At 41.4% G+C, this 15,236-nt stretch overlaps 1 protein-coding gene across 7 annotated transcripts in view; it reads left to right on the top strand.

The window, feature by feature from the left end:
• Positions 1–15,236, top strand: part of MROH1 (maestro heat like repeat family member 1) — a 185,195-nt gene that overhangs the window by 97,222 nt on the left and 72,737 nt on the right. For 5 of the 7 annotated variants that reach the window (XM_027857639.1, XM_027857636.1, XM_027857640.1 and 2 more), the window contains exons 15-23: positions 2,603–2,747; positions 2,929–2,969; positions 3,269–3,410; positions 3,773–3,825; positions 6,100–6,207; positions 10,531–10,650; positions 11,670–11,792; positions 13,936–14,082; positions 14,329–14,355. In XM_027857639.1, the coding sequence (XP_027713440.1) occupies positions 2,603–2,747; positions 2,929–2,969; positions 3,269–3,410; positions 3,773–3,825; positions 6,100–6,207; positions 10,531–10,650; positions 11,670–11,792; positions 13,936–14,082; positions 14,329–14,355 (906 nt within the window). The remainder of the gene's footprint in view (positions 1–2,602; positions 2,748–2,928; positions 2,970–3,268; positions 3,411–3,772; positions 3,826–6,099; positions 6,208–10,530; positions 10,651–11,669; positions 11,793–13,935; positions 14,083–14,328; positions 14,356–15,236) is intronic. The other 2 variants (XM_027857638.1, XM_027857637.1) reach the window with 2 other exon arrangements.

Genomic DNA, 15,236 nt, shown 5'->3' with positions numbered 1-15,236 from the left:
TTCTTTGTTATATGTGATGACTCTCCGAACAGGAGAAGGTATAGAGGAGGAAACTTGAGCAATGTAAAAACAAAGTGTATGAGTAAAAATTTTTAAACACATATTTAGTGAGAAACTCTGAAGAAAAACTTGTATTAAGGATGTCATCCAGGAATTGTTTTTAGTTTTCAGCATTTACTTCCATTAGATTTTGAGTTTTAAGTTTTCTCCACCTCCCTCCCCTCCCCCCCAAGACAGTGTGCAATCTGATATAGGCTCTACATATACGTTCTTATTAAATATATTTTCACAGTAGTCATGTTGTGAAGAAGAATTAGAATGAATGGGAGGAACCACGAGAAAGAAGCAACAAAACAAAAGAGAGAGAGCAAATAGTCTGCTTCGATCTGTATTCGACTCCATAGTTCTTTCTCTGGATGTGGACACCATTTTCCATTGTGAGTCTTTTGGAGTTGTCTTAGATCCTTGTATTGCTGAGAAGAACTAAGTCTATCAAAGTCAATCTTCACACAGTGTGGCTGTTAACTGTGTACAATGTTCTCCTGGTTCTGCTCACTTCACTCAGCATCAGTTCATATAAGCCCTTCCAGGTTTATTCTGAAGTCCACCTGCTCATCATTTCTTATAGCACAACAGTATTCAATTACATTCATATACTACAACTTGTTCAGTTGTTCCCCAATTGATAGGCATCCTCTCAATTTCCAATTCTTGGTTACCACAAAAAGAGCTGCTATAAATATTTTTGTATGTATTTTCCTGTTTTTATGATCTCTTTGGGATACAGCCCTAGAAGTGCTATTGCTGGGTCAAAGTTTTTGACCCACAATTTTATAGCCCTTTGGGCATAGTTCCAAGTTGCTCTACAGAATGGTTGGATCAGCTCACAACTCCACTAACAATTCATTAGTGTTCCAGTTTTCCCAGTTTTTCCAGCATTTATCATTTTGCTGTTTTGTCATGTTAGTTGATCTGATAGGTGTGATGTGGTACCTAAAAGTTGTTTTGATTTGCATTTCTCTAATCAATAGTGATTTAGAGTATTTTTTCATATGATTATAGATAGCTTTAATTTCTTCATCTGAAAACTGCCCATTCATATCCTTTGACCTCTTATCAATTGGGGAATGACTTGTATTCTTATGAATTTGATTCAGTTCTCTATGTATTTTAGTTATGAGGTCTTTATCAGAGACACTGGTGGTAAAAATTCTTTCCCAGTTTTCTGCTTCCCTCCTAATCTTGTTTGCATTGGCTTTGTGCGAAAACTTTTCAATTTAATGTAACCAAAATTATCCATTTTGCATTTTGTAATGTTCTCTATCCCTTATTTGGTCATAAATGCTTCCATTCTCCATAAATCTGACAAGTAAACTATTCCTTGCGCTCTCAGTTTGCTTATAGTATCAGCCCTTATATCTAAATCATGTACCCATTTTGACTTTATTTTGGTATACGGTCTAAGATATTGGCCTGTGCCTAATTTCTGCCATACTATTTTCCAGTTTTCCTAGCAGTTTTTGTAAAATAGTGAGTTCTTATCCCAGAAGCTGGAGTTTTGGGGTTTATCAAATGGTAGATTACTGTCATCATTGACTACTGTGTCTTGTGTACCTAACCTGTTCCACTGATCCACCACTCTGTTTCTTACAGAAGATTTAATTTTATGAAATCAAAATTATCCTTCTTATTTTTGTCGATCCTCTCGTTTAGTTGTGATCTCTTCCCCTACTCACAGATCTGAAAGATAATTCCTGATCGTCTAAGTTGTTTATCGTGTATCTCCTTTTGTCAAAGTCATACAACTCTTTCAAGCTTATCTTGGTATATAGTGTGAGGTGTTGGTCTGTACTTAGTTTCTGCCAGACTGCTTTCCAGGATTCTGAGCAGTTTTAAGAAGTCTAATAGTGAGCCCTTAACCTAGTAATTGGACCTTTGGATTTATCAAACAGTATAAGCTACTAGGATTGTTTGCTTCTGAATATTGTGTACCTAATCTGTTTCACTGGTTGACTTCTCTTTTTTAACCAGTACCAAATCATTCTAATGATTACTGCTTCTTAGTATAGCTTGAGATCTGGTACTACTAGGTCTTTTTCCTTCCCCCCAGTTTTTAATTTTTTTTCTCTTGAAGGCCTTGGCCTTTTTTTTTTCCCTCCAGATGAATTTCATATTTTTTCCAGCTTTATAAAATAATGCTTAATTTGTTATAATGAAACAATTCCTGAGTCCTAGGTAGTTGATAATGCTTGTTTTTAAGGTCCTATCTGTTGGCCATTGATCAGGTCTGCACAACATAGTAGGCGATAAGCTTTTGGCCCCCCAACGGATTTCAGGCAGCCCATGAAAAATGTAGAGAATGTAAAACAGGCCTGTACAACATCCGGCCTGCAGGCCACTTTGATGGGCCGCAAGTGGCTCCCAGGCCATATGATGTACAGGGCTGCCATTAATCATGAAGACTTCAGCTGTAGATCTGTACCTATCAAATGCAAGGTGAAGCCATGTGACATTGCCATAGGCAGAATTATAGGAAGAGTCCATAGCGGTCTGCTTCTTTGGGAAGGATGCTGTGTCACTTGGGTGTTCTGTCCCCATGCAGGTTCTTTGGCCATACCTTCTGGAGTTCCTAATCCCTGTCCAGTTCACTAATGCCCTGACACCACTCTGCAAGAGTCTCATGCACCTGGCTATGAAGAGGCAAGAGGAAGGAGAGAATTCATTCCTCATTCAGTATGATTCAAATGGTTTGTACCATTTGTACCACCTCAGCCCTTAGAATTAAGCAGCTTATAAACTTTGGGCATATCTAATCACAGGTGGAACATTGATTTTTTTTTCCCCAGGGTGTGGGGTAGGAAGGAAGGGAATGAGCATTTATTAATCCATTATCATGTGAATGTTTTTGTGTTTATTCCTCTTTTTCAGTAAACCTTCCATCTCCCTTTGCTTTAACTACAAGACTCTTGGTAAGTGTTTGTGGCCTAACCTTGAAGCTCCCAAGGGACATGGGTGTTTTCTTTTCTTTGTAGAGGGTAGGGAGGTAGACCTATGGACTCACTGCCTAGACCTCATCTGCTTCTGAAGGAAGTTGGACTATGGAATAAAATTTCCCTGTACCTCATTGTTTCTCTTGATATTTTTCCAAGCTTTGTTTGCCCTGGACATGAGATTAGGATCCAGCCAGGAGAATTCGTGAGCATCCAATATCAAGTTCTTGCTCAGAGCCTATAGTTTTTCATTTTGATTTTCTATCTCTTCTTCACAGATTGTGTCTTCACACCCTTACCTGGGGGAGGGCAGAGGAGCAGCCTCTCTACGGCTGCTGAATGTTTTGCATCTTAATATCCATCCACTATTGGGTCAGCGTTGGAAGAAAACCATCCCTCCCTTAGTAAACTATCTAGAAGGTAAAGGTTCCATAGGAAGAGGGTAGGAAGGAAGAAAAGAGGGAAGGACCTGAGAGTAAGGGGAGAACTGTACCTGTTCAATGCAATGCCTATTTTTTTATGGAGTTTAGCTGGATTCCCATAAGGAGTATATCCTTGAATAGAATCTCAGTGGTCCAACTGGCACCTTGGAATGATGGTTTTAAAATAAACCTGAGGTCACGTGGGAGGGATAGATTTGCCTGTTGAATTCTCCTTTGATCTCCCTGGAGGGTACTGAGTCAGCCAGGGGCTGGGTGGTTGGGGTCAAGGGAGAGCCTGTCTATGTTTATGAATGGCTGTGGTCAGTCCCTCCAGCCAGTCTAACTGAATTATTATTTCAGAACACAATGAAGAAACCCTGTCTCAGAAGGAATGGGAAGAAAAGCTGCTGATGGTAGGAAATAGGAAAGGATGCTTTATCTTTTCTGATGGAAAAAGAGAGGGAGGAGACTGTGAAAGGAGAGCTTTTAAAGGCAATGTGCTGTAGTGGAAAGAATATCATATTTGGGAGTTAAGGGTCCAGAGTTTGAATCCTGACTCCGACTCTTAGTTAACTAGGAGTGTGGCTATGGAAAAATTATTCAACTTATCTAAATCTGTTTCCTCATCCTTAGAATGGGAGTTAATAATACTTGAACTATTTATGTTACAGAGTTATCATGAAGAAAGTACTTTATAAAGTTTAAAGCACTGTATGAATTTGAACTATGTCAGGCATCAGCCAAGAGGAACTGTTCAGCAGGGAAACAATCTACTGGACAGTGATGGAGAGTAGCTATGGTGGCCAGCCACCCAGGCATCTTTTTCATAGGGGATAGAGTTAATGGGTCCAGGCAAGAGTTTGCTATCCCCCATAGGGTAGATTGTTCTGTTCCTTTACTTTCTCCCTAGCCCTGCTAAGTGGAGAGCCTATATTAGTCAGCAAGACCAGTTGTTGGGAAAAAGTCAGGGCAAATTAGTGTCCTAGAAGAAGGAAATGAGGTATACCAAATCCTTTCTTATAAGGGAGGTGAACAGACCAGGGGACAAATTCACCTACCACCATCACTACCCCCCAATCCCAGATGACCTGGAACAGAACCTGAAGGGATACTCTTGGAAGGAGACTGGTCTGATATAGCAGGCTGATCTCAGTGTAAGGGGCTAAGCAACTTGGGTTTCCATCTGGACCACAAGCTTGTTCTGTGACATTGGACAGGTGGCCACATCTGGGTCTCCAGTTCCTCATCCCTGAAGTAGAGGAAGACATTCAATCAATTAATTAATAAACATTTGTTAAGCACCTATGATGTACCAGGCACTGTACTGAGCACTGGGATACAAATGCAAGAAAGATAGTCTGTGACTTCAAGGAGCTTATATTCTGATGGGGGGAGATAGTATACATAGGGCAGATGGTGGATAGAGTGCCAGGCCTGGAGTCAGAAAGACTCATCTTCCTGAGTTCAAATCTGGCCTCAAACACTTACTAGCTGTGTGACTCTGGGCAAGTCACTTAACCCCATTGCCTAGCCAAAAAAGAAAAAAGAAAAGAAAAAAAAAAGAGCTGAAGGAGGAAATGGCAAACCATTCCAATAGCTTTGCCAAGTAAACTCCAAATGGCATCACAAAGAGCCAGACATGACTGAAATACCTTAACAACAACAACAAAAGTGCACAAAAGGAAGCCAAAAGGGAATGGGAGGGAGAGGAACAGAAAAGGTATATGGAGGAATGGTGAAAATGTCAAAGAAGTTCCAAAGTGTACAGACAGATGAGAAATGAGGAGATGCTTCTGTGCATACCTGGAAAGATGAGTTTGGATAGGGCCATTATGGCTGCACCAGGTTTTATAATGCTACCTTCCCCTATTTCTTCCCTGTCTTGCCAACTTGAAAGTACAACAAACCTCTTTATGTGGCAGAGATCATATTGAGGCTTGCTATGGCACTAAAGAAGGTTTACTTTTGGAGATGTGAAGAATTCACAGGGAGGGCAAGTTATGATTTCATCCTGGTACTCACTTTCTTGAGGTTCTCATAAGTATATAAGGGTCCACCTCTTGTACAGGGCTAGGCAGCTCCTGAGGCCCAGGTTGAGGCCCAGTTCAGGAGGTATGACTCTGGCCTCCTGGATGTTGCGTGAATGAGACACTCTTTGAGCTCTGGGCATTTTCTCTGATTGTCACCCTGCCAGGAACACTCTCCCTCTCCACTCTGACTACTGACTTCCCTAGCTTCCTTTAAGTTCCAACTGAAATCCCACCTTCTACAAGAAGACTCTTAATTCTAGTGCTTTCCTTCTTAATTATTTTCTATTTATCCTGTATATAGCTTTATTTGTATATATTTGTTTGCATGTTGTCCCCTTAATTAGATTGCAAGGTCTTTGAGGGCAAGGCCTGTCTTTCATCTCTTTTTGTATCCTCAGCACTTAGCACAGTACCTGGCACTTAATAAATGTTTGATTGCTGGCCAGTTCTATCCTACTGAGCATTTTCTAACACTTCAGGGAGTCTGAAGACAGATACTCAGGAAAGCTCTTGTGACTTTAGTAATTCCCTATGGCACAGAGCTTGTGACATTAGCTGCCATGGGTGGGTGTGAGGAGTGGTCTTTGAGAGTGAACAGATTTTCTGGCTTTACTGCTCCCCAAACAGTTTGCACTGGTGTCTATTATGTGTTTGCAGTTCCTCCGGGATACCCTTATAGTTGTGTCTGATAACACATGGATTTGCCAGCTGAGTTTGGAGATGTGTAAACAGCTGAACTGTTATAATGGAACGCCTCTGGAGAAGGTCTGTTTTTGCTATTTCTAGTGCATCTTGCTCTTTCTAGACTATACACTGTTTTGCAGGGGCGGGGGGAAGAGAGGCGGAATGGACCCCTGTAACAAGCCCAAGCCTCAGCCCACCTCCCTGACATTAAGATAGTGTGGGGAAAGACCATCTTGCAAGAGGAGAGTCCCCCGAGGTCCAGAAGACAGCAGTGGAAATAGGTTTGGGATCCCAAGTACTGTCAGTTTTCCTAGCACACATGCCCAGTAGCCGCAGCCTGGTAAAATACCAATCAATTATATATAGACATTGATGATTTAACATATGGGATTAGTATGTTAATGTCATTTGGCACTGGTTCTAGTTCAGCTACTCGACCCCTTCAACTAGCCTTTATTGAAACTCTTGTGTTTCTAGGAAGCAGACCTAGGACTAAAGTCTGGTCTGCAGAAAAATCTACTGCTAGTCCCCTACTGTTGACTAGACCATATTACTTAAAATAGGCCCAATGGAAACTGCTTCTTTTGTTTCTTGCTGATTTAGATTTTGCTGCATGTTACTCCTGTCCTGTACATTTGTATTGTGTGAAACTTGACTGACATTCTTTTGTGGTACTGAGCAGAGCTTCATCCCAATGATTCTGTTACAGTTTATAAAAGATTCTCCCTAAGCCATGGATCTTCCTGAGAACCTCACCTTCCCAGGAAACCAGTTTCTTCTCTTAATTGCCTTCAGGACCCATTTCTTTGTCCCAGGACTTCATACCTCTCCACATATGCAAGTTATTAGTTCTGGATGGATGCAAATGAGTAACTCAACCATAGTCTTCTATTAGAATCATGCACTTCAGGACCCAAAAGGCCCCTACTACTACTAACCCAGGTTACACTAGCTCTGCCCCCAATTCAATTTAAAAAACATCTATTAAAGACTTACTTTGTTATGGTATTGGGGATGCAAAGAAGAAACACAGCACTATCTGTGACCTCGAGGAGCTTACAATCTAACGGAGTAGAACAAAATATGTTGCCTATGATACAAATACTTATATACTTAAGTAGGATACAAAATAGAATGTAATAAGGGCAAAATAGAGATCTAGAACAAGTGCTCTCAAAATATTTTATATAGCAGAAATCATTTTTGGTTGGGAAAGGTTAGAAAAGGCTTCATGAAAGAAGAGGTTTCTGAAATGAGCCTTGAGGGAAGAGAAGTCTTTCTGAGATGGGAACTTCAATTCTGGATGTGTTGATGTTGAGCTGCCAGTTGGATGTTTAGATAGAGATGTCCAGCAAGTAATTCAGACTATTAGGCTGTAGCATAGGAGTGCAACTGGGGCTGAAGATACAGATTTGAAATCCATCTGCATAGAGGTGATAAAGGCATGGGAATAGATAAGTTTGCTAAAGCAAGAAACATCTAGAGAAAACAGATGAGTGTGGACACAACTTTGGGGACACCAATATTTAGAGAGTTGGATGAGGAAGATAAACCATCAAAGAAGACCAAGAAGACGCAGTGAGATAGAAGATCCAAAAAATACAGTTATCCCTTCCACATCACAATTTTCCCCGTGATGGTTTCAGTATAATCTGGGTCAGCTTAAGAAGTTAAATGGGAATTTTGGGGGAGTTTTGTAGAAGCTTCATATGACATGTGGAGGCTAGCAGACAACACAGAAAAGGTTTAGAAACTCAGAAATGCATTACATATGTATATATATATATATAGTATTGTGTAATGTAGCATATAACCAAATACTTAACCCAAATTTTACAAGAAGGTACTGTTAACACCCTATAAAAGAAAAAGGGAAAAAAAAGTTCTCTGGTACAAAGGGACGACCAAAAAATTTTATGCAGATTTTCCAGATTGCAGGGTGCCACCACCCTAACCCCTGTGATGTGGAAGGGATAACTATAGCAGTATCATATAAATTGAGGGAAGAGAGAATATCTGATTTAGGGTGGTCAGTCAGATTAGTTGCTATGGAAACCTCTTGAGATAGATTATGTAAATGAACTGGGAGTAGAAAGCCTGGAGAAAAGAAGACTTGAAACATGAAAGTTATGTTCATGTATTTGAAAGTCTGTTATGTGGAAGAGGGATTTAACTTATCAGTTTGATTCCGTAGGGCAGAACTATGTATAAATTGCAAAGAGTCAAATTTAGACTTAATGTAAGGGAAAATTTGGGCAGCTCGGTGCCAATGGATAGAGTGCTGGGTCCAGAGTCAGGAAGACTCATCTTCCTGAGTTCAAATCTGGCATCATACACTTATTAGCTGTGAGATCCTGGGCAAGTCACTTAACCCTATTTGCCTCGGTTTTCTCATCTGTAAAACAAGCCAGAGAAGGAAAGAGCAAAGCACTGTAGTATCTTTGTCAAGAAAACCCCAGGTGGGGTCATGAAGTATCAGCCATGACTGAAATGACTGAACAACAAAAACAACAATGGGAAAACTTCCAAACAATTAGAGCTGTCCCAACAGCGGACTGGGTTGCCTTGAGAGGATTCTTCCAGTTGTGAGATCAAGGAAGTTTGATACTGCATTTGGTAATGAAGGAAGGCAGCCCTGGACCCTGGGTGGGAAGGGGGAATTCTCTGCTGTGAAAGATTATTTCTCCTAACATTTGGTATGCGCCCTAGCACAATGCCTAGCCACTTAGTAAATGCTTGTGGAAGAGGCAGACAGGCAGTTATAAATGGAGTACATTTCATGAGGTATTGACTATGCAGATGCATAGCAGAGGGGTAGTAGACTGCAGGATGATATCAGGGCATAGCAGTCCAGTTCGGTAGGAACGTGGAATATTTGAATATAATCATAAGTATTGAGTATAATAAGACTGGAAGGGTAGGTTGGAGACATTTTGTGGAAGGTCTTGAATATTAAGACTAAGGAGTTTGTATTTTATCCTTTTGTTGTCCACGTTAGCATTCCTGACCTCCTTCTGACAGTACTGTGTCATGCTTTTGTGTTCATCTTCAGTAGCCTGCTGGTACTGTCATCTTTATATATGTCTTTTTAAGTCTAATTTTGTTGGCAAGTTCCCATTCCTCTCTTTGACAGCTCCCCTTAAGTAGATATTATTATGCTGATAGGATTTTCAGGTGTAGTTGTTTCATAGGTGGTTGGAGATTTGGGACTGGGGCACAGGGGAGATTTAGAAGAAGTAAATCATCTGCAAACAAGTGTTCCTTGAAGGCACTGGAGAGAATGAGATCACCAGGGGCAAAGCTAAAGAGAGAAGAGAAGAGGGCTTCATCTGTTTTCACAAACATAAGGGCAAGGAAGACTTAACAGGCTAAGGTTTAGGTAACAAAAACATTTCTACTTAGCAAAGACTAGGGAGGTTAAAACCTGCTAAACTTATCCTTTCTAGTTAATATTCCCTTCTGATATGATTTTACTTATCACCTTTACTTATCCCATCCCATCCACAGGTGCTATGAACAGAAATTATTTTCCCCAGGTTTCTATCCAAGACACAGTGTTTAGTCTGTTGAGAAGTCTCCTGATCATTGGTGAGGTCTTGGCTCAAATTAAACTGTCTTAGAAATGAAGGACTCGTTACCTTGCCTAGGCATCTTATCCCATAATTAAGGAATTCTAACTGTTAGGAATATTTTTCCTGTATTGAGTTGAAATTCACCTTCCTCTCGCTTCCACCATTCATCTTAGTTCTCCTCTCTGGAGCAGTATAGAATAAGTCTAATCAGTTTGTCATTGGTAGAGGACTTCCTTCTTGCTGTAGTCTTATGTAGACATTATAAGAACACGTTCCCATTTAACTTCCATCCAAGTAATTGCCTCGTCCCTCCCCAGGAGAGACCATGACATGAGCATTATAAGACAGTACATACAGAAACACTTCCCAGAGGTTCCGCTCAGGAATGAGGAGGCCCTTATTCCATTTGTGTGTGTGTAGATGTTCTGGGTTCTTCTGAGCTTTTCTTACCTTCCTCTGCTGCAGCATAGGGACTTAATCTTAATCACTATTTCCCCTCCTCTGTCTTCTACACACACACACACACACACACCCCCCTTTCTTAACTTAATTCCTTCCTTCTTCCTCCTCCTCTCTTTCCTTTACACTCAGGAAGCTAAGTACAGGAGACCAAAAACCCTTACATCCTTAAGTGCTAACTCAGGCCAGCCTTCTCCAATCCTAGAGGTGACATGAGCTAGAGGGCAGAGATAAACATGAGACAATCTCTGGAGGTAGTTTTCCTGACCAAGTGTGAAACCGTATCTGAGGTCTAATTTCCTTTTTCGAGTAAAGGGTTGTATATAAGCTTTGAGATCTATAATTTAAGCAAATCTCATATTTTTGTTTCCAGAACTTCCTGTATAAATGCATAGGAACTACATTGGGGGCCACTTCAAATAAGGAGATAGTGAAAAAACATCTTCAGGAACTTCTTGAGACAGCACGGTACCAAGAAGAAGTCGAAAGGGAGGTACTGGCACTTTTAAGTTTCTGGAAGCCAAAAATGTCTAGGTCTGGGCTAGCCCTTGTATTATCCTTGTTTTTCCTCACTCAGACAATAAGTGTGTATTTATTCCCCATACTGTCTTTCAAGATTGTCTGTGTTAAAATTGAGAATGATAAGCATGCTCCCTTTCCATCATAATTGTACTAATTTAAAGTTGTCATACTTTTGAGTAATAAATTTCGTTGTCCCATCCCCAGGCTCAAATTCTTTAAAATCTCATACTATTTCCTCCCCTTGCCCTTCTCCCATTTGTCTTCCTGAAGAGTTAAAATCTCAGATAAGCAAGTGAGGAAACTAAGAATGGCATTTTGTATTTAGAAAATTTGCAGAAGTGGCCCCAGGGTTGTAATCACTCAGGGCCCTACCTCAACTCTGAACTAGTATGACTAAAGGAGAACCTTGAGTTCTTCCTTTCTGAGTAATTCATCGTTTTCCTTCCATAATTTAAAAAGAAAAAAGGTAACACACTTTCCCAGGCTTTATGGAGAAAGTATATACTCTACAAAATTCGCTGATCCTCAGAGTAAAGGATTGCTATCTCTTTCACATTTTCCCCCTCCTCCCACCTCTTTGGTCAGATGCTTTCAGAGCAAGTGTGTGTGTGTGTGTGTAGTTCCTGTAAATCCCATTTTTTTTAAGCTAGTGGGTAGCCATATGAGCAGCTAAGAGGAGTCTTGGAGGGTTACTGAGTTACTCCTGACATTTGCTGTTACTGTATTTCCATTGGAAAAGCTGTTTTAAGAGGATACATTGCCTTATAGACAGCATTTCTGAGCTGTCAGAAGGGTTACTGAGTCTTGGATGAGGTATTACATTGGGTAGTATAAAGAGGAGCTTGTTCCCTTAGATGGCAGGAAGTCCCAGAAATCTTCATGGGGGGGCCACGGAGAATGATTTCAAGGCTAGTCAACTTGAACAGAAAGTGTAGGCTAGGACATTAAGCACCTGTCCTTCCTCACTATGTATGTATGTGACATCCTCAGGGGCTGTCCTGTGCCTTTGGGATTTGTGCCATTAATCACCTAGATGACACCCTGATAAAGCTGGAAGACTTTGTGAAATCGGACATCTTCAGGAAATCTGTGGGCATATTTAACATTTTTAAGGTATGCTGTTAATCTTCTTTAAAAGGTGAATTAGAAAGAGTGATAAATATTGGGAGAGGAAGATTCATCTTGCTTACCTGGGCCTTGACCTGAGACCTCCAGAATCCCAGTGTGTTCCCAACTCTTCTACATATGGTATAACTTTATTGTTTTGTCAACTTTTTGCCTCGTGCTTTTGTATCATTAATACTTGCAATATCCATTTTGTCCCCTTTTCCAATTTGGGAAAACTGTTGCACAAAAGTCAGAGAGAGTGAGTCCATGCAAATAAGATAGAGCCAAGTTTTAAGCCCTCACTGAACAGATTGATAAGCTAGGCTTCATTTCTAGGGAGACCCTAGAAGATAGCTTTATGGTATCATCCAAGCCCTTTTGGTTTGACTGGAACATAGCATGTGAATTACCTTCTTTAGAAATGAGAAGGAACAGTTTTTGATGGGCAGAAGATCCAACTCTTTCCATGACTTCTGGTAATCTGAGAATGAGGTAGTGAGGACTCTTGGAATGCCCCCATTAGGGACACTGCCTTTAGACAGCAGACTTTTCCTGAGACACCAGAATAGCTGTGGGCAGTGAGAAGGTACTCATTAGTTGTTGGTTCTTGGTCCCCTGTCCTTGCTTGCAGTGTTAGGACTGCTCAGTGGGGATTTCTTAGGCTGCCAAAAACTTTTCCTAAGATCTTTCTTTCCCCTCTTGCTGAGGCCCCATGGCAGTCTTCATTTGAGAATTGGCTACCAGAGTTTTCCTCATCAGTCTATGCTCTTTGGAGGCCAAAAGGAATGTTGTTATTGAGTCATGTCCAACTCTTTATGATCCTGTTTGGCGTTTTCTTGGCAAAGATGCTGGAGTGTTTTGCCATTTCCTTTTCCAGCTCATTTTACAGATGAGGAAACTGAGGCAAGTAGAGTTAAGAGACTTGCACAGGGTCACACTGCTAGGAGGTTGGATTTGACTCCAGCCTTTTTGACTCCAGGCCTGGCACTCTATCCACTCTGCCACCTAATGGCCTTTAGTATTAAACTACATTAATGTCCCTGTTCTAACTCCAAAGGAGAGAGAATTTAGCACTTGATCTAAGTGAGGAGTCCCAGCAGGAATCAAACCCCACTGACAAGTAAGGGACTGGTTTCTCAGATGAAACTCTCCCAATGTTTTACTCTTTGATTATGCTTCCTCTTGTCTTAAAACTCAAAGAACCTTAATGATCTTCTAGTTCAGGGGTTCTTAACTGGGTCTGTGAACTTGTTTTTAAAAATATCTCGACAGGGGCAGCTAGGTGGCGACTAGCTCTGTGACCCTGGGCAAGTCACTTAACCCCAATTGCCTCGCCAAAAAACGAAAAAACAAAAACAAAAATATCTTGACAGCTGTATTTCAGTATAATTAATTTCCTTTATGATCACATGTATTTTATGCATTTAAAAACATAATTCTAAGAAAGGGTCCATAGGTTTCACCAGATTGATTACAAAGAGATCTGTGATAGGAAAAAAAAAGTTGAGAACTTCTGGACGAGTTCAAGCACTTGAACAACCACTCAGAGATGAGTACACAGGATCAGAGAAGGGGGACTGGTTTTCTTAACATCAGAACTAGTGAGTACAGGGCTAAGTAACCCTGGCTTCCTGACTGTCAGTCTAGTTCTTTTCCCACCATTCCACACTGCTTCTGAGATGACCATTTGCTGTCTTCCTTTGCCCCCCACTGTGATTTAGGTTTTTTTTTGTTTGTTTGTTTGTTTATTTTTTTTGCTATTCCTATTCTCCAGTACGTCCTTTTGCTTTCATGGAGGCAGATCCTTTTTGAAGCCTTCTTCCTCCTTCCTTAGGTCTCCCCAGTGTAGGTTTCTCCTACTCCTCACTTATGTTTTCCAGACCTTAGCACTTGAAGAGAGACCACCTGTCTATCAGCGTTTGGATAGAGTGAAATTTCTCTTAAAAAGGAGATTCACTTTCCACTATACCAGTAACATTTGAATTGATTAAATACTCTGGCTTACTTGAAAACAACTCTTCTCACCTCCCCTTTTCTCCATCTTTTTTTATCTTTGGGGGTGGTTTATGGGAATTGGGGGCAACACTGGGAGGCTAGAACAGCAAATATGTGTTTTTAATGTTTATTGATCCCTCCTCTGTCCTGTCAGGACCGCAGCGATACTGAAGTGGACAAAGTCAAAAGCACGCTAATCCTGTGCTATGGGCAAGTGGCAATGCATGCCCCTCAAGAGCTGGTGCTGGCTAGGATTGAGTCCCACATACTCAGGAATGTCTTCCAGTACTTCAACACCAAGGTGGGGAACTGGACAGCTTTTGTCCAGGGAACAGGGGCTTGGAAGGTGGTAGGAGGGTGCCAGCCTGGAAGTTGGCTTCTGTCAGGAGCTGGCCCCTCATGGAACCCTGGCTAGTCTGGGGCTAGGCCAAACAAGGCTTAGCAGGGCAGGGGATACATATGATGAGACCTCTAGGCACTTACTTAAGTGTTTGATTATACCAAAGTTGCTCATTTTAATTTTTTGTTTTACTTTTTTGCTGTTCAGGTTCTGGGAATAAAGGTAGAAACTAAGGTACAGTGTTGAGGAACTAAAACTGAACTCTCTGTTCTTCCTTTGCTGTTTCTGTTTTTTCCTCTATACTTGGTAATGAGCATCAGGGAGGAAGGCTCTAGGGGAGAGCTTCCTGGGTGCTGCTGCCTTGGGGCCCTGTGTTCAGAAGGAAGAAACTGAACATTTGAGGAAATTCTTTCCACCTTCCCTTACCCACTTCTTTACCTGACCTTTCTGGGGTTGGGGTTGGCTGGAGCCTATGGAATACGGGTTGGGGCGGGCCCACAGACTTCCTGCCATATAGATATATTTGCCTCCCTTCACCTCTGAGCTTCAGTGATATATGTGAAATCTGCCTTGTTGGCCAGACTTGTCCTGGATCCTCCTACCCTCTGCTCAGCCTCATCCCTGTCACTCAAGGTCAGCCAGCCAGAAAGATGGACAGAATGCTGTCTCTAGCTTTGCTCCCCACTGCTTGCTTAATGCCAGGTCCCGTGAGCACCAAAAGAGCTTCGTAGAAGCAGCTGTAAATGGCATTTCAGGCTATCCTTGGATCCCTGTGTCAGGCCTAAGGGCCCATACTTCTCCAAGCTTCATTAATGTGTTTCTCTTCTGGATTCATGTTGGCACTAACCTGACAAGAAATGGCTTTCTGTAAAATGGTTGGGGATCCATTTCTTTGAGGCAGCTGGGCCATTCTCTCTAAGAACAGACCAAGCCTCATGGCTCCTGCACTTTTGCTTCTGTACTGCCTGGGGGATGCGTAGTGATTGGAGCAAACCTAATGGATATAATTAGGTAATGACTATTAGGGGGAAGGGGTGGTAAAGGCCAGAACATAAATTGGGATTAGTGTCTCTTTACTTGTTTCATAGATGCCTAGAATGTCAGAACTGGAAGGG

Source organism: Vombatus ursinus, unplaced genomic scaffold, assembly GCF_900497805.2.
Source record: "Vombatus ursinus unplaced genomic scaffold, bare-nosed wombat genome assembly UNPS02012319.1, whole genome shotgun sequence".
NCBI classification, from domain to species: domain Eukaryota; kingdom Metazoa; phylum Chordata; class Mammalia; order Diprotodontia; family Vombatidae; genus Vombatus; species Vombatus ursinus.
This window is presented reverse-complemented; position numbering and strand designations above follow the sequence as displayed.